The 18,214-nt window shown below is 41.2% G+C and overlaps 1 protein-coding gene across 5 annotated transcripts in view; it reads left to right on the top strand.

The window, feature by feature from the left end:
- Positions 1-17,648, top strand: part of TRAF1 (TNF receptor associated factor 1) — a 30,693-nt gene extending 13,045 nt beyond the window's left edge. For 2 of the 5 annotated variants that reach the window (XM_021276362.4, XM_027470671.3), the window contains 10 exons: positions 1,499-1,720; positions 2,692-2,776; positions 6,234-6,332; positions 7,755-7,916; positions 11,079-11,150; positions 11,913-11,978; positions 12,518-12,955; positions 13,344-13,521; positions 14,126-14,274; positions 15,466-17,648. In XM_021276362.4, the coding sequence (XP_021132037.2) occupies positions 1,499-1,720; positions 2,692-2,776; positions 6,234-6,332; positions 7,755-7,916; positions 11,079-11,150; positions 11,913-11,978; positions 12,518-12,955; positions 13,344-13,521; positions 14,126-14,274; positions 15,466-15,684 (1,690 nt within the window). In that variant the 3' untranslated portion in view covers positions 15,685-17,648. Of the gene's footprint in view, positions 1-1,273; positions 1,721-2,691; positions 2,777-6,233; positions 6,333-7,754; positions 7,917-11,078; positions 11,151-11,912; positions 11,979-12,517; positions 12,956-13,343; positions 13,522-14,125; positions 14,275-15,465 lie in introns of all 5 variants that reach the window. The other 3 variants (XM_027470667.3, XM_027470669.3, XM_027470668.3) reach the window with 2 other exon arrangements.
- The last annotated feature ends 566 nt before the right edge of the window (positions 17,649-18,214 follow it).

Raw genomic sequence — 18,214 nt, 5'->3', positions numbered from 1 at the left:
GGTTGGCAGCGTCCTCCTCTGTGCCTGCTGTCACCGGGTGCCCATCAGTTACGCCTGTAACAGAGCTTCATTAGCTGGGGGTGCGGTTTCTGCCACATTTAGCATTGCAGGCTTTCATTTTTGGGTTCTTGAGAGGTTTGGCAGCGCTGCGTTTGTTGCTCACCTCCCTTTTGAGTGCCTAGAGAGGCCAAGTGAATTGCCTGAACCAGAAAAAAATAAAGCTGTTCAAGGAAGTATTTAAAATCCTGGGGATGCCCTGTGTGCTGGGTGTCACACTCACACCGCTGTCTCTGTGCCTTACCTGGCCCAAAGGTCTGGCTGTTCGTCCCCACACAGAGAACAGCTTACATGGGAGGTGTGGAAAGTGCCCGCATTGCTGCAGCGGTGAAGGGAAGGTGGGAGATGTCAGTCTGAGTCCCCTGACACAGGGGACGGAGCTGAACCTGGGTCTCCCATCGTTACGGTTTTCTATACCAGGTGGCAGCTGCACTCGCTTCCATCCCAGCCTCTTGCTGTGTGCTGACGCAGTGCAGGGGGCTGCAGCGTGCCCCAGAACCACAGCCTGGACATGTAGGCAAGGCAAGGCTGCTTAGGGCAACCTGGCACCCACGGGGCACAAACCTCAACATGTCCAATCAACTTAAATATTGATTCCATTGCTTTCACACTTGGTAGCGTTACTTTTAATAAAGTCAAAGTTGGTACTGAGATAAGTTATTTTGTGTCAGTACTGTCAAGGGAAAAAAAAAATAAAAGTCTTCAGTTGATTCGTGTTCCAAATGTGCCAGGCCCCTGGGTAAAAACCTGTCTTGAACTTTCCAAGCAACTGTGGAGACCACCAGAATCACTTCTGGTTGCATATCCAAAAGTATTCAACTGCACACCTCTTGTTAACCAAAACCTGTGCTGAACATGCTTTATACCTTTTCATGTGTGGCTTTAGGTATTTCTGGTTAGAGCACAGGTGTTAAGCTTTTTGTGGACTTGAGATTTCCTTTTTCATTTTGCCACTAGTGTTAGGACTTAAGGAAAGTCATTAAAGACATATCAGTTGCTCAATTTCTGCATCTATAAAGTATAATCTCAAATTTTGGCTGCTGGAAATTGAGTGTTGTTGGGGATTTACTCTACAGGAAATTCTTTTGTGTGTCATGGACAGATGGGATCAAGATGATGGGACTGTTCACTTCATCTTTCTACAAACTGAAAAACTGTGGGAAGAAAACCCTGGACTTTTGTTTAATGTATTGTCCATTTTCATATTGTGTTTCAGGGAAATTTTAAATCTGTACAGTAATTTCCTGCTGGTACCTCGTCAAACCCCGCTGTGACATTTAGTCACGCATGTCAGCTACAGAGTCAATTAAACAGATCACTAGACTACTACGCAGATTTGGAGCTGCTTTGAGGACTTTGATGCCTGATGTGTTCTCTCACATCAAAGTGAGCGTGTGTCTCCTCGTTTCAGCACCTTTTATTTTTTCCTCATCTTTGACAGTAGTTTACTTCAAATGGCTGAGAAATCAAGCAGAGGCCCGCAGGATGTCCCCAGCTCTTCTCCTGATGAAAATGAATTTCCTTTTGGATATCCCACTAACATCTGTGAAGATGCACCTGATCAGAAGTACCTGTGCAGCAACTGCAATAATATTCTGAAGAAAGCCCTGCAAACGCTCTGTGGGCATAGATACTGCTCAGCCTGCCTGTCGTGGATTGTACGGTAGGTCCTTGCTACAAAGGGTCACACTGCTGTGACCCATTCTGTGGCTGCAAGTACCCTGTGCAGTGCCACTGTGCTCAGTAGGTGAGAGTCTGTGGCTGCCTGGCCCACAGGTCTGAAGACACTGTACAGTCTGGAAGTACTTACCTCCAGGGAACACGGGGTGGTCTCTGCCTCCTTCCTTGTTTCCAGTGTGGATGTCTATGGGGTGGGAAAGGCTGGATTATTGAGCTTGAAAGGTGTCAGTTTTCCTGTGTGTAATTGCAACATAACAGTACTGATTTAACTTGGGACAATTGGTGCAAGGCTGACTTAATACTACCATAGGAGTTTACAGTCCTTTGGTAAGTGATGGGATGGGATTTTAATAAACATTATCTTAGAGTTTGAAATGTAATAACTCAGCTAGATCACTACATATTAAGGTGCTGTTGCCATTAATGACAAACAATGACAGCCATTATCCTGAAACCAGGAGCTAGGTGGGTATTTGTTATGATTGAATACCTGCTTCTGTCCTCCCTTTTCTTTCAAGAATTACACCTTGATTCAGAACCTTTGGAAAAGTTCCTGTCTGCCCTACAGGTGGGAGGTGAAATTGCAGTACATGTCTGTGTATGTGAGCTGACTTGAGCTTTGATGTTTTGGAAAACAGAAACAGTCAAGATACAGTGACAGGGTTGCAGTCCTGGCTGAATAGGTTCCCAGCTTTATTGTTTTTCATGATCCAAGCTGCTGCTGCTTTGGTGAAATACAGGTAAAATGTACGGGCCTGGTTCTGATCTCGAGGAAGGGAATAGCAGGGGTTTTGTTTGTTTGTTTACCTCAGTGTGTTTAAAAATCGGCCCTTTAATGAACAAAGGTTATGGATTCTGAGTAGAAATTACTTCCACATTTTGATTTATTTCAGTGTGTATACAAAGACATCCTAAACTACAGTTAACTAATTGATTGTTTATTCTTTTTGCCAGAAACAATAAAAATCCAATTTGCCAGAAATGTAAAGAGGAGGATCCCAGTACTTTAAGTGAAGGAAGCCTATTAGCAGAAGAAAGGGTAAGTCGTAGTTACCAGTTCATTAATTTATCATTAATCACTGCCTGGTCTCCTCTATAGCCAACATTAAAAAATAATTTAGGAGAGAATGTTAACTTGTGCTTCAGTCATTTGAGTTTCCCAAAGTTTTTGTTTTTAAAAGGTGTAATGGCATCCTTAGGAGTTTTCAGTTCTGTTCAGTTCTGCAGTGTAAAATTCCCCACTGTTCTGTATAATTAACCTTTATTGCCTTCTGTTAACCTGTGCTTTCCTACTTGTAATAATGTCTTAGCTGTTACTTACTTTCCTTAGTAAGTATCATAGTGGCTTTCCCACTTGGGGGTGGCAAGTTTCTCTGCACCCTTCTGACATGTTACCGAACTTTCAGGTTAGAGCTGTCTCTCAGAGAAGAAGCTGGAGTATAGGCTAGCCAGCTGAATTGCCTGGAGAGTGCTTTGACAGCCGGGATATCTGGAGAAAAGAGTGGAAAACTTAGAGCTGAACATAATCATTGATAAAAATTATGCACTGGCTTGCATAATTTTCATCTGTAATGTAATGCTGCAGATCTCTTCTGCTGTTATGTGATTTTCCAGGCATGTCACTGCACTATCCTTTATCCTGAATACAAACACAGGGCTCAGTACCAGCTCATCTTCTTCCTTCCTTTCCAATTCCGGGCAGGAATACCAAGATATACATTATGTCTGAATTTGTTAGGAAAGAATGAAACCCAAGAGTCAGCTGGCAGTGAGGTAAAAGGCAAAATATAGCAACTGACTGCAGCAAAGTAGTGAATCTGCAGTTAACACTGAAATCAGTAAGATCTCAGAAAAAATCCTCAATTCTGCAGCAAATTTCCTGGTAACAGAATTTCATGCACCATAGAACCACAGGTAGATAGAGCTAAACCCTTATGAAATTCTTATTCTATGTCGACTGTTAATTTTTTATAACTTTCAGATTTCTCTGGTGCAGGATTCTCCCTAAGTCTTTCGGGACTTTCTGCAAAATCTGTGGGTGGGTTACAGTAAACAGGGCCCCACTCTTGCAAACTGATCTGTCTGGGCAGATTCTTATGCCTGTTGAGAGTCCACATGAAGTCAGTCACCACAAAAGCACGAGGATCTGCCTGTACAGATCAATTTACAACAAATGATCCACAGTTTGTGAACAACATGAGTAATAAAGACTGTATAGCAGGTTTGTTCTTTGCTCCATATCTTATCCTGGTTAATCTCTGCTTTACCTTTACTGTGGTTTTGCTTAATGTTTATTCCCTATGCTATCTGTTTATATGTTTATATTTTAAATAAGATACTTACTCAAGAGGAAATAAAAGGGCCTATCAAGAGGTGTATCTGCCTTATCTTATCCCATGATCTTCCATACCTTCCCTGTCATGTTCTTAATTTATGAACTGTTGGTATACTACATGTACTTCAAGCCTTGCCCTGGTGCTCTTCATTAGGATCAGTTGGTGTGCATCTGCCACTGAAGTCAGCTAGAGGAATGGGGGGCATCTGCCTACAACTCTGCTCATACCCTATCTGCTGTCATTCATGAAACTTGCTTAGGGGGCAATTCTCTACTCTGCACTGAGCTCAAACCCCTTTGTGGCTCTCCCCTCCTCACTGTGTTAGAGCAGTGGAAGATCCTGGTTCAGCTGCAGCGAGCTCTGGGACAGACAGAACCAGGCGTCTGTGGTGTCCCACAACAGCCACCGGCAGCACCTGCACCAACATCTTCCTTTGAAATGGCTAAAACGAGAGGGAGACGTCCAACTACAATATAGCAAATCAGAGAGAAATAGTTTCTGTTTCCTTTTGTTTGACCCAGAACACTTTAGTGTCAGTGAGAGTCATCTCATTTACAGTACGAGGGTCTGACTCAGGCCCCTAACGAAGTTCCGTGCAAGCTTATGTTTCCAGGTATGAGGGCAAGAAGTTCTGCGGGTATTTCAAAGCAGTGACCTGTGCGGATAAAAGAAGAGAGGAGGCTTTTCTGCCTTGTTTTTTGACAGAGCTGTGTCCAGAGTGATTTACCAACTCCAAGTGTGAAACAAAAAGCGCAGGGAATGCACACAGCAGTAAGAGACCCTGGCACTGCTGGGACTGTCCCTGTAGTTAAATATATTTTAAAAGATCTATTTAGTAATGTCAGGAAATTCCTTGAGCTTTTTTCTTATGACATGGGGAAAAAAGCCACCATGTGCTTGATAACTTGAATTTCATTGATTTGTTCATGAATTAGACTAGAATATTTTTGAGGCTGGGGCTGGTATGCTTTCACTAATTGCTGGCTTACTACATAATATCTTCCATACATGCAGATGGAGCCACACGTGGTTTGTACAGCCTATTAGTTTTTTTTTTTTTTAATTTCTTATTTGTGGAGTTGTTTGTGATCTGTGTGCAGAAATTCTTCAGAGGTAGACTTTGTTTACAGGTTGAGAAGAGGAAAGGAGTTTCTATTAGACTCTGCATATATAAATCTATTTCCTTGTTACCATTCATAGAGCTGGTTGTGCTTCTTGTACTTGATTTAATATGACGAATGTAGATGACTACAAACATTTGTATCTAGATTAAAAAACAAACAGCAATGTTGATTCTGATAATTTTATTTGCTAACTTTTCTAACTCGTGTAGAATTTCAGTAACCTCACTGAAGTGTGGACATCATTTTTAAATGCTTTTTCCCCCTTTATATGTAGAAACTCCCTCCCGGCCCCCAATTCCTGACTTGCTCTTCGTTAGGTTACATAGGGAATCTGTTGTCCTCTTACTGTGCACTTACCACTGTCTTGTTCTTGTGTCACTGTACCTATTTTGATTGTGCAAGAGGTAATATTAAAAATGTGTAGTATTTTATCCTTTGCTGAATAATTTCACAATTCTTCACAGCGTAAGAAAAAAAAAACAACAGCTAAGTAATAAAAAATAAATAAATAAAAAATCTCACATGTGGTTTACATTTCTTTAGTACACAGTGCCATACTAAATGGAAACAGCCTGGTCTGAGAAATGTAGTCTCACTGCAGAACAGACTCAAGTCCTCTCTACAGCACTTTAGGAGGTGTTAATGACCCCAATAATGAAATGCATTCATTATGGAAATGCACATGGCAGCACCCTATAGTTAGGATCACATCAGCACATTCGTTGCACGTGATGTATTTCAGGCTTCTGTGAAAAGGAACTTGAAATAAAAGCTATAGTTGGCCATGCATTTTTCAATAAATTTATAATGCATCAAATAATTTATTTTAGAATCATAACAAAGAAATTATAATTATTTGACTCTACTAACATCAGAATACTTGCTAAATAGGGAAGTGTTATGGTAGTAGAGTAAATAAAACAAAAAAAAAAGAAGGGATTTATCAAGATCTGAAGTCTTGATAATTCCTACCACAAAAATGCATGCTGGAGTACTTTCTGACCAGTGATTTTTCCTTACTGTGTTTACTTTCCAGGCTTTTGGTGATGCTGCCATTAATAAAGAGATTTCTGAACTCAAAGTACACTGTGTGACCCCTGGATGCAGTTGGTCTGGTATCATGAAAAATTTTGAAGTACGTTTAAAGGCAATTTCTTTAAATTAAAATGTGTCTTTACTTGAATGTGGACAGAAGAAGAATGAAACTAGTTTCTCAGCAAACACAGATTAGTGCAAATTCACAAGAATCAACAAAGATATCATGATTCATACCAACAGAGTATCTCAAAACATCTCATTACTTTAACAGTGCTTTGATCAAATCCAGAACATCCTGAATGATTGTGAAATTAACGTTGCTCAAATGTGTCAGCTATGGTTTTTTATTGTATTTCTTTTCTGTAGAGTTTACTTATTATTTAAATTCAAAGATGCTACAAGCAGTAGCATGAAAATACTTCAATTTCCAGGACATTGCTATGAGCAATATCTTCAGTATTTTTTTAAATAGAAATAATTTCATCCTGTGCAGATGATTCCAATTGATTGAATGCATTCATCATTCTTTTCAGGCAGATGTGAAATGCCCCAGATAAAAAATTTAGATGGACAGGGTTTGTGAATCCGACATGCAAAACAGAATCATGAAAAAATGCAGATAAATCTCATGATGCTAAAGCAGCTTTATTTTGGACCACTGCTGTAGGAACAGGGTTCCTTTCTGTATTTATAACAGGGAGTCTGCCATGGATGCCTGTGAATGCAATAAGCATCTGAGGTGCTGCTGCCTTTTCTTGTCTTCGCTAATTTTGCACGAGTTTTCTATTTGAGTGCATTCCTCTTTAAGGAAAAAAAGTCTGCCCAGTTTTCTCAGCTTCATAGTTTTGAAAACTGGAGCTCCTCTCAGCACGAATACATGGCAAAATGAATTTGAAAGTTGAGCGTGTGATTGAAATTGGCATGTCTGAGCCAGTTCTGTAGGGGACAGCCATCTCCCTCTAAAGACAAAATCGGTTGTGACACAGTGCCAAATATTCAGTAGAAGAGGCCAGAATAAATATTTTATGTTGGAATACCGTGTTTTTAAGAATGAAAGTGAACCTGTTGGGTGTAGTCCTGAAAGAAGATTCTGACGGTTTTCTTGTTGAGATGAGAAGATGCAAATAATGAAAAGTTTTAGAAGTTATTTAAAATATAGATGAGAGTTGTATCCTAACTGTTGCATAGGTGTCAGATGACCATTCTTTTATGCCACATAGAAATGTCAGCAGGCTAACCACATTCATCCTGTCAGTCAGAGCAGTTCTAGAGAGAGCTCATGTTTGAATTTATCAAAAGTTTTTTTTAATATATATTATTATTATTATATATTTTTTAAAGTTACAAATTATCAAAAAAGCCCCAGTAAAGATGGTGGATTTTTCAACACTAATCTTGGTAATGCCATAGAGTGGGACTTTACCTGAGCTTAGAAGAAATGTAAAGCAAAGCTGGCAGAATGCAAGCTATTTATGTTTATCCACAGTTAACATTTTGGTTTGCAACTTTTAACTTCCAGGAACATCAGAGTTTATGTGAATATGCTTTAATCCCTTGTCACACTGGCTGTGGACACGTGGTAATGAGAAAGAATCTTGCAGATCATTTGGAAGACGGATGTGTCAATAATGTGACAGTGTGTCAGAAGTGCAAGCGGAGCCTATCGAGTAGTGAATACCAAGTAAGATTTAACATTGTTTCAAATAATGGTTTTATATGAATGGCTTAAATAATCTATCATGACATTTTTCATCCCAATTTCATGAATGCTGCTGCATGTAGAGAAAATCTAATTCTTCTGAGTTTGCTATTTTTTCTATGCATGTATTCGAGAGAAAAATGATGTGTATTTGATAGTCTGCTTGTGATGTTACAGCAGGGAGGGGGAAATACCTGTGTGCTCAGCCAGGGCTCGGGTAGTCCCCATTTTAGCTCCAGTGTCAAAGTGTGTCTCCCAGTATGAGGTAGATATAATAAAGAACCACAGACAGTTACAGGGAAGAGATCTTGAAAAGAGTCTTGTTTTTTTATTCAAATTAAAATTTTTCTTTTCTTTTTTTTCTTTTTCTTTTTTTTCCTTTCATCAGATAGCATTTCTATTAGGTATTATGAAAGCAGGGCAACAACCTGCATTGGTACTTGTAGATTTTAAGTGACTTTGTGTGCTCATTTTAATGTTTTTAAAGCTGCTCTTTATTTTTCCCCCCCCATTTTTGAAGATGCAAAGTGGTACAAGTTCTGGGAGTGGTCTGAGGGCATCAAAGGATCTAACAGAAACTGCTCTGTGTTGCTGAAGGAGGAAATGGTATGGTGGGGCAGGTGAAAAGTGTTAGAAAATTAGCTGCTATATAAAGAGATTGCCAAAGATACAGCATCAGTTGCACGTTTCTCAGCCTGATGGTGGAAGTGCATCACCTTCTGTTTAGGGCATTTTGTGCTTTAAAAACTCCTGGGACAAAGCAATAGCAGCTTGAACAAGAGAGACCCACCCTTGCTAACACCACTACATGCGTTTCAATTTGAAACCTCTGAAAGCTTTCTCATCCCAGCCCCACCTAGCTCGTGACCCTGTGGGCTCTCGTCTCGGAAGGTGTTGCTGGGACAGCACTCTTCTGGGGTAGAGCAGGATGAATGCTGAGCCCTCCAGGTAATGCAAAGAGAATAGTTGCCAGCCCTGGAGTTTTGTCCTGGAGTGGGGGCATAGTGATGTTAAGACCTACATAGCAGAAGCGTTGTGAGTATCTCAGAAGTGTAGCCTGATGTGAATAGCAGTGGGTGGCTTTATGTGCCATAACTGTCACAGATGGAAGCCTTTCCAAATACTGGGCCATGAGATACACCCAACATATGGAGGTAGCAGTCCTTCATGGAGTATGAAGAAGGCACTCGTTCTAAAACAAGCTTAGGAAGCTTTTGCATGCACTCTTCATATCTCAGCAACTCTTGTGGAGAGAGAAGAATATCTGGACCCAGGCACATTTTACTAGTGGTAAATCCAGTGTCTGTTTCAGAGAGACTGCAGATACCAGGAGGTGGCAACACTTAATCCCTTGCAACCTTCTGAAAGTGCAGCAGGCAAGCAGGAGAGTGAAACTTGAGCTGTGAGTCTGTTCCTTGAGCACCTTTCTTTTTCCTGAGCTCTGTGGCACTGCAGATCTACCTCAACAAGCTTCATTTTCCTGCAGTGACAAACTGTTTTCCTCCCCCTCATTCTGGTTAGCTGTCATCTTACTAGTTTTTATTTAAGAAGCTTGGCAGGGGATTTGCCTTGAAATGTTGATCTTCCACTGCCTGCCTTAGCTAATATTCATAAAACTGGAATTCCACTGGTTGCGTGATTTGCCTTATTAAATTTATAGTTATGTGGCATATGAATTTTGCTTGTTTGTGTGTATATCCCTAGTCCTCCAGGAGCACGGGAAGTTTGGGGCACTGCTCTCACTCTCTCCATCTTAGCTAATCAGTTGTTGGTCTCATGGCTTTTGCAGTCCCATGTTTTAAACAAACTTCCCGCCAGCCTCTCTCCCGTTCAGGAAGTCGGGGATCTGAAGGAGTGAAAGAGCAGCAAGTAAGGAATAAAGACACACGCTGTGCAATACCTAAGATACAGAGTATGCAGAAATAAATTAAAGAGTGGAAAAAAGACCTGTCTATTTCTGGGGATCAAAAGAGAAACCTCTGGACTCTTTGCAGAGGAAGGACTTGAGGGCTGCTGAAATGGCTTTATCAACAAAAAATTCCAGACTATAGGAAATGTACTGGCATGCAAAGGCATTTATAAAGATTAAAGGTAACCCCCTTGTGTAGTTTGGGTTGAAAGCTGACAGTTGCTGTGTTAAATACACAAGTTACAGTTGTAGTTTGAACCAATGGCAGGAGGATTACTTTCCCCTCCTTGAAGCCAGGAAAGGCAGGAAGTCTCATGTTAGCACTAATGCATTTTGCATTACTACATCATGATGGAAAATTTGGATCCCTGCCTTCAAAATGTTAATAAGCAGAACCTGAGAAGGGTCTGCACACTGAGCAAACTATGCGAAGCCAATGGAAGAAGAGTTTATATTTGGTTTTCCCATGTATTTGCTTTCTGTTCCATAATCCACCTGCATGCCACTGGTGTACATATGTGTGAACATACACACGCGTGTGTGATTGTACATGCTATGGTTTGAACTGGGCAAGACTTGTACGTTGCCAATCTTGTATCAGATTTCCCAGGATGACCTTGGAAGGCATCTGTAAGTAATTTCCGAGAACTCAGGGCCTCATAAGTAACAGATCACACGTTGTGCTTTCATTTAATGGGTGTTGCATCTGGAGATGTGTCACTGAACATACCTGCTGAGCTGAGCTGCGTGATCAGATGAGAAGCTGAGCTTAAGAAACCACTGAATCCATCTCCTGTGCAACCAACTCCTTGCAGAGGGGACAACAGCACCCACTTTTAACAGATGTGCTTTAGTCCCACGTTTCTGAAGGTTATTTTGCCTGAAAAGAAGCCTGAAAACACTGCAGTCTATTGAGCAGTGAGGTCAAGAGTGGTCACTGGACAGGGGTACAGGGTTTTGTACCATGTGTTGCAGAGCTCATAGTGCTCCTATGGAAGTTACTCTCCTTTCTTTTTCTCTTCTTTAAATCCCCACCTTCCAGAAAGGAAGCAAGAAACTTCTTGCAAACTCTTCCATACCACAGAATTTCTTGTAGAAAAGCCCCTCTGACCTTCATTTTCTGTGAAATGGGAGTAGCATTCCCAAACAGAAGCAACGTTTCAAAGACTCCTAAGTAAAGATGCTCAGCGATTTTAATAATGTGCTCAATTCCTTTCTTCTTGTTTTAATGACAGAAACATTCCTGTGAAGGCAGTTTATGTAGGGAACAGAAACGTGTGCAAACAGAAACATCATCAAAGGAAAAGGTAGGTAAAAGATGAGTGAAAGCAGTACAACTTTATTTCAATTGATGGAAGTATCACTTGTTCATTTAGATTAATTGATCATCTGAGAACATCTTCAGACATGGCAGTTATATCTGGATGCTTTTTACATCCCAGCATAGCTCTCATGTATAGCTTCTCTTTTCTGCTCCCACAGTTACCTCACTAAATTAATCTGCCAAAGCCAGGGAAGTGTTTGTTTCCTTTCAAGTATTCAGGAAGACCCATTTGACTGAAAGAAGCATCTGCTGTATAACAGTGTATTTAAAGACAGGTGCTTTTGGTTGTGAAAGGAACTAAATTCTTGTGCCAGCCAGAGCTTTTGGTCCAATAGATTTGTTCATTCCCAGGCAGCTCTTCTGTGCTTTCTCTAAGAGCAGGAAGAGTGTTAAAGTGGCAGTGTGCACGGCTGTGGTGGGACACCTTGCTTATTGCCATATTATTTATGGGAAGTTGTTATTAGGGAATCACTGTGGCTTGCTAAACTCTGTTATATCAGTATGTTAGAAAGGCACTTAACTGCCAGATTGCCTCCAAGAAACTTCCAATCCACCACACTCTTGGTTGATTTATCAATGAGTTTTCAGAACTGGTCAGACACTGTAAGCTGTGGCAATGCCTTGACTTGAATTAACCTGATTTATACATGTAGCTGCCGAGGATGGGGCTGAGGTGTCTGTAGGTAGATAAAAGAATTGAAATTGGTATTTGATTATTTTCTTGCCTTCTTTTTTTTTTCAACAGAACCACTCTACAGTCTTGATCAACAAGGATGGATGTCGATTTTCTGAAGTTGGCTGCTCATTTAGGGTAAGTAAAACTGCTGCCTTCAGGAAGGTTTGTTCTCTGGCCTGTACAGTGCACTGACTTCAGATAAAAATGGATGTTTATTACAATTCTGCTGGGTTATCAGATGTGCTGTTCCACTCTGTTTTGGATGTTTCCTTAAGGGTAACACCTCTTAAATCAGTAATAGGTCTTCTCTGAATTTTAGTTTGCAGCTGCTGCCTTGCCTGATCTTCTGTGGACAGTGTATGTATTAAATACTGGCTTATTTGAGAATCTTGCTGGTAATCTGCCTGGTATCCTGTTTAATACATAAATCGTAGACAACTGTTTTCTTTTTATGTAACACGAACACACATATGAACACGTACCCTAAACTGATCATTAGGGGGCTTGTTGGTTTTCCACTCTCCAAGTCTCTGAAGAGAGTCTGCTGCTCTGTAGCTGGGCCTGTATCTTGCAGTCCTGCCATCCCTGTCTCTCCCAAGAAGCTAGAGGGAACATGGCTTGATTTGGCCAGTTGTGGTAGCTGTGTAGAGAGTATTAATCATGTCTTCTTACAGGGAAGCAAAGAGAAGATGAAGGAGCATGAAAAAACTGCAGTTGGGGCCCACATGCTGCTTCTGCTGCAGCACATAAAGCAACTGAAGGCAAGCTTGTGCACTGTTTCCAAAGCTGCAAATGGTTTCATCCCACCATCACAGCTGAATGTGAATGATACAGAAAAAAGCATCCCTGATCTGCAGATCCCAGGCAGTCTGGAAATCAATGGGGATCTGGAAGTAGACTGTTTTCCTGGATCTTCTGTTCCTGAAGATGATTCCATTCTGCAACATCTTGTGAGGGAGAAAGTGATTTCTGAGCTAGAAAATAAGCTACATGTGTTTGAGAATATTGTGTCAGTGCTCAATAAGGAAGTGGAAACCTCTAACTTGGAAATCACAGCCTTTCGGAGACAGAGTGAACTTGATCAAAATATAATACGGGGCCTTGAACTGAAGGTAAATATTTATGATAAACATTGCTTGTGTGCTTGCTGTATAGATGACATACTTAACACATGTCAGAGAGAGATGATGCAGAGATGGGGATAGAAATGAGCACAGGAATTGAAGCTGTGAAGTGTTAAGTTCTAGACACATCTACAAGATCCTTTTCTTGTTTTGGATAAATTTTCTAATGGGGATCTCTAATATTTTTTTATCTAAATTTGTGTTTAGGCAGTTCTTTCTCTGGCTATTCCTGAAAGTTGTGAATGTTAAGAATTTGCCAAAAGAACTCAGAGGAGACCCTTCAGAAAATGAGGACATTTGCACAATTCTGCTGCTTTTGCAGCACATCAGCCTGGGCAGTGGGGTTGATTGAGAACTGTGGTTTTGTTTTTTCTAGATTGCAGAGTTGCACCGGTGCCTGACCCAGAAGGACGCAGGCCTCAGCAATCTTCATAAGAGTCTTCTGTTCTCTGAGCAAGCGTCCTACGATGGGGTCTTTCTGTGGAAAATAACAGACGTTGGCCGGAAGTTACAGGACTCTGTGACGGGTAGAACAGTCAGTTTGTACTCACCAGGTAAAACACGACATATACATGTGTTAGCAAAACTCAGTCCTGTAGAAAACCCACTGATTTCTCTAGAATGATGCTTCTTTCTGCTCATGGGCAGGAAGTGCTTTAAAATAACTCCAGGGAGCTATTAAGGAGAGCTCCTAAGATGCTGTTTGTATGAAGACCTCATGCTCTCCTGCTTGGTATTCAGGGCGGCTGTGATGTACTCTGCCACACAGCTGTGTTCTGTTCTGGGCTTTCATTTTGCAATTTGCCCTCCGCTGCAGCTACTTGCAGTGACATCTGCTGGATCTCTGTTGTCTAATCCACAGCCTTGGTGCTTGATGGTACTGAATAGTCTTCTGCTGCAGTTACCTCCCATGTGAGAAGTAATTTGGTTAGGTAAATTATCCCTCTGTGGCTAATACCAGATAATTTTCACCAAGGTATGGGTCATTTAAAGGATTCCAGTCACTGGATTTTCATTGCTTATTAGCTGTACTGATTTGTATGTTTTCCTCATCTCTGTAATACGAAAACATGACACAAATCTTTTTGCATATGCTAAAACAGTCATTTTGTCTTATTTTCAGAGGAGGTTTTACTAATAAAGAGTTCTTTTTTTCAGCTTTCTACACTGCAAAGTATGGCTACAAGGTTTGTCTGCGGATTTATCTGAATGGGGATGGGACAGGAAAAGGAACCCATGTGTCGCTGTTCTTTGTTGTTATGAAAGGAGACTATGATGCTCTGCTCCCTTGGCCTTTCAGACACAAGGTAAGAAGGGCAACTTTTTCATATCTGATCCTAGCATAAACCCACTGCTTCCCCCAGTGAACTCAAGAGAACTTTTTCTCTTGACTTTAGTGGAAGTTGGAGTGTTTTCCCATTTTCTTCTCTGATGGCTTATAAGCCACACTTTAATTTTGAGTGGTAATTTGGCACTGAATGGAGTGATTTGCACTCAAGGAAAGCTGCTCCTACTGAGATTCAATACTTGCCTTGAAGGATTTTCAAACACCAGCATACTGAAATAACTGCACTTTCAAGGCTATTGTATCCCAACCTGTGTCCACCTGGGATAAACCAGGAGACACAATGTTTCCTGGCTCTTGCTATACATATATAATATCAATTTATAAGAAAATTGCCATTTGCTGCTGAAACACAGGTGTTACAAATGTGAGGTTAGAGTTCCACTTATAAATGTGCTGTAGATGCCTTACATTAGTCTGATCTTTTCTTTCTTTTGTTTTCTTTTTTTTTCCTTCTCATTTTCTAAGTGGAATCTGATAAGGGCAACAATGGTTAGAGAGACAGTGGAAATATGCACAGGGTTCTGATCTCTTCTAGCATTTGCCTTTGTATGGTAATAATTCTGGAAGCCTTTCATATAAATAGCCTTCCTACCATCTAGCAGTTAAAAAAATAGAAATCAAAGTTCTCAATCCTCATTGCATTAAAAAAGTATTATATGTATTTTACATTTCCAACTAAAGAACAGCGAATTAATAAAAGTGGTAATTAAATGTTGAGAGCCTATACTAATATTTATGTTGTGTCTTCTCCATATTTGCATACAAACAACAGAGCTGTTTCTTTTGATTCCAAACAACAGCACCGGAATTAATGTAATGACTGGAACCAAACCTGGGGTTGTTTAAATTGTCAGGAGAGAGAGAAAAAAAGTCTTTGCACTGTAGAATTCTCTACCAGGAAATAATTATTTACTTTATTTCATTTTATTTTATGGATGGTAAAGTTTTAAATATTTAATTTGGGAACTGTTACAGTCTCCTGTGTTCCCATTAATTGGCCTTGTAGCTTGTGAAACATTCATTATAGTTTGCACTTAATTATCAATAGAACATCCAGCTGTTTTTGCAGCATGCTTGTGTGTTTGTCTCTGATATTTTCTGGTTTGTTTTTCAGTTCAATAACTCATCATTGCTGCATTCTGTTTTTCAGGTTACATTTATGCTGCTTGACCAAAATAATAGGGAACATATTATTGATGCATTTCGCCCGGACTTGACTTCTGCTTCATTTCAGAGACCAGTGAATGATATGAACGTTGCAAGTGGCTGTCCCATGTTCCTCCCTTTGACCAAATTGCAGTCACCTAAATATGCCTATGTGAAAGAAGACACACTTTTCCTTAAATGCATTATAGAAACAAATTCCTAAATCTTGAAATATGGGTGTCTGGTAAATTGACCACTGAAATTCATTAGTTTACGAGAAAAAAAAAAAAAAAAAACAAACATCAGCTTGAGACATAGTGTTAGTCTTCATGTGCACTCAAAATCCAGAGTCTGAGCCTGTGCTGCATTGAATTAATTCAGATCAACTGGATCTGCCCGCTAGCGACAGTTACTGCTGAGCATGCTGAGTGCTTTGCCCAGTGCCACATGGAGTGTGCTATTGCGAATGAGAACTGTGATTATTTCACGAAACAGCTGATACTCCTGCCTTAGATGTAGATTGCAGTCGCACCCCTGCAGATTCACATGTGGACAGAGGGGCTGCTCCTTCCCACGCCTGCCCAGGTGTGGGTGTCACTTTGGCAGAGAGCACAGCCCAAGCTCCCATCTGGCAGCCTTGGCTTGAGAGGTTGCAGGGTTGCAAGAGATGAGGCTGAGCTTTCCACATCCTCCAGTAGCACCGAGGCATGCGGCTCCCTTTTCCAGGAGCTTCTGTGCACCTCTCAGCTGCCCTGGCTGCAGCTCTAGGGTGGAATTTTGGCTGTTCCCTGCCAGGGACAAGGGCTGATTCCTTCCCCTGAGGCTCCGTATGGGTGTCTTTGTGCTTTTTGGTAACCTTGAAAACAGTGAGTTGTGGATAGCATTTGTAGCTTGAAATCCTTCTACTGGACAATTTATTTCTTGCTATTTATTTTAGTCCTATATTTATGTGCTCTGTAAAAAAAATGCACTGTTGCATCAGCAATGTGACCAGATGACACTGCCTGGGGGAAATCACCTCTACTGTTTCTGAAAGGAGTAGTTTGACTTTTCACTTCAAATGTGGAGCTCTGAGGGTTAACCCCAGGGGAGTCCAGAGCTGCTGAGTCAAGCAGTGGTAAGGACCCTTCAGTAGCTTTGTTTTAAAGTGTTCAGTCCCTTCTGAAACTGCAAGGCAAGTGACTTATTAGGAAGCACTGATCTTTTTCCTGCTTATTTATTTTTCCGTGTATCTACTAGAAATGTTTTTATCCTTTTTTTTTTTTTTTTTTTTTCAAATAGAGGTAAGGAACGAATAGAGACTATTTTTACAATCAAGTCAAGCTTGCAAATGTATGAAGTTCAAATGCTAAACCTTATCCTCCAAAACAGCAAGCGTCATGCTCTTTATTCCCTGCTTAACAACTGATTGGCAGGATCACTGGAGTCAGGTTTTGGTGCAGCAGCTTCTGAACTCCCAGCAGACTCATGCCAGCAGCACAGCTTGCTCGTCCAGGACTGCAAGGCATTCTCCAGGGCTGGTGGGACTGTAGTGCACAAACCCAAGGCCTGATCTTGCAGACAGAGGCAAGTGTGTATTTATGAGTGAAGGGCTTTTATGCAACTATATTCATTTTTCCTCTGCAATATTCCCCAGGTCTCACTTGAGAACTCAAAACTGAGAGACAATATTGTGCCCACTGCATGAGAAGGGAAAGGAGAAACTGTTTGTCCACTGCTATTTTGCAAACCATGGAAACAGCAGCTGTCTGGTAGAGCTGGTGAAATGTCATGTGCTGTAACTAACCTCCAGCCTGACTGCTGACTTACCAACGGATTTTTCAATCTCTCATTTCTATCTCGACAGCATCCTTTTAAATAATTAGTTGTGATGAAGTATCAGATTTCAGAAAACAAAACAAAAAAATCATAAACAAATGTCTGTCAAAGGTTGTTTGGGAAGGAACTGGACGTTCTTTGCCCCCCCTGTAGTTTTTTTTCTCTTCCATGTTTGAAATGTTCTTTCAGGCACAGAAAGTTATTTTTCCAGTTATGTGCCAGACCCTCTAACCACACTGGAGTAATATGCCTAAAAATATTACGCTTTTCATAGCTGTGCAATTTTGACAAGTGCTGTATTTATTACAATCATTCATATTTTCTTAACATTTTATTTATTTCCTAAATAAAGCTCGCTAACGTAAAAAAGGCTTGTGTATTATTTTAGCTGTGAAATTGGGAATTGGCTCCGAAAACCCGGAGGTATGATGACAGCAGCTTGCTGCAGGAACAGCTGAGCCACGCTGCAAACCTCCCTCACTCCTGCAGTAGCACCAGGCAGGTTTATTTGCACAGCATGGGGCCAGCTGTGCTGCTGCTGCCCGGTGACCCGGTGACAACCAGCCCTGCTCTGCAGACCCCAGGATGCCAACAGACAACTGAGAGGCACGGTGATGAAGTGGCTCACCTGCAGTCCTGTAGGGAATCTGTGGAAACTTTGGGAACAAACCCTAAAGTTTCTGCTCTGGAAGTTGGTGTGTTTGTATGGAAGGAGTGGCACCCAGCAGACGGGCTTCTGACTTGCTGGAAAATTGAACAAAGGGTTGTGAGGACCTCCAGGATGGAGCTGTGTCTTCAGCGTTGACCCATTTAAGTGCTACTCCTCCCCAGGAAAGGAGATGGCTCAGACAAATCCCCAGCATCACCCCAGCCATACAGAGAGGCGCCGGGAGGCTGCTGCCCCCCTCCTGCCTGTCCAGCCCTTGCCCAGCACG

The sequence above is a fragment of the Anas platyrhynchos genome, chromosome 18, assembly GCF_047663525.1.
Source record: "Anas platyrhynchos isolate ZD024472 breed Pekin duck chromosome 18, IASCAAS_PekinDuck_T2T, whole genome shotgun sequence".
Taxonomy (NCBI): domain Eukaryota; kingdom Metazoa; phylum Chordata; class Aves; order Anseriformes; family Anatidae; genus Anas; species Anas platyrhynchos.
Note: the sequence above shows the minus strand (reverse complement) of the source record. Positions and strands in the feature narration are given on the sequence as shown.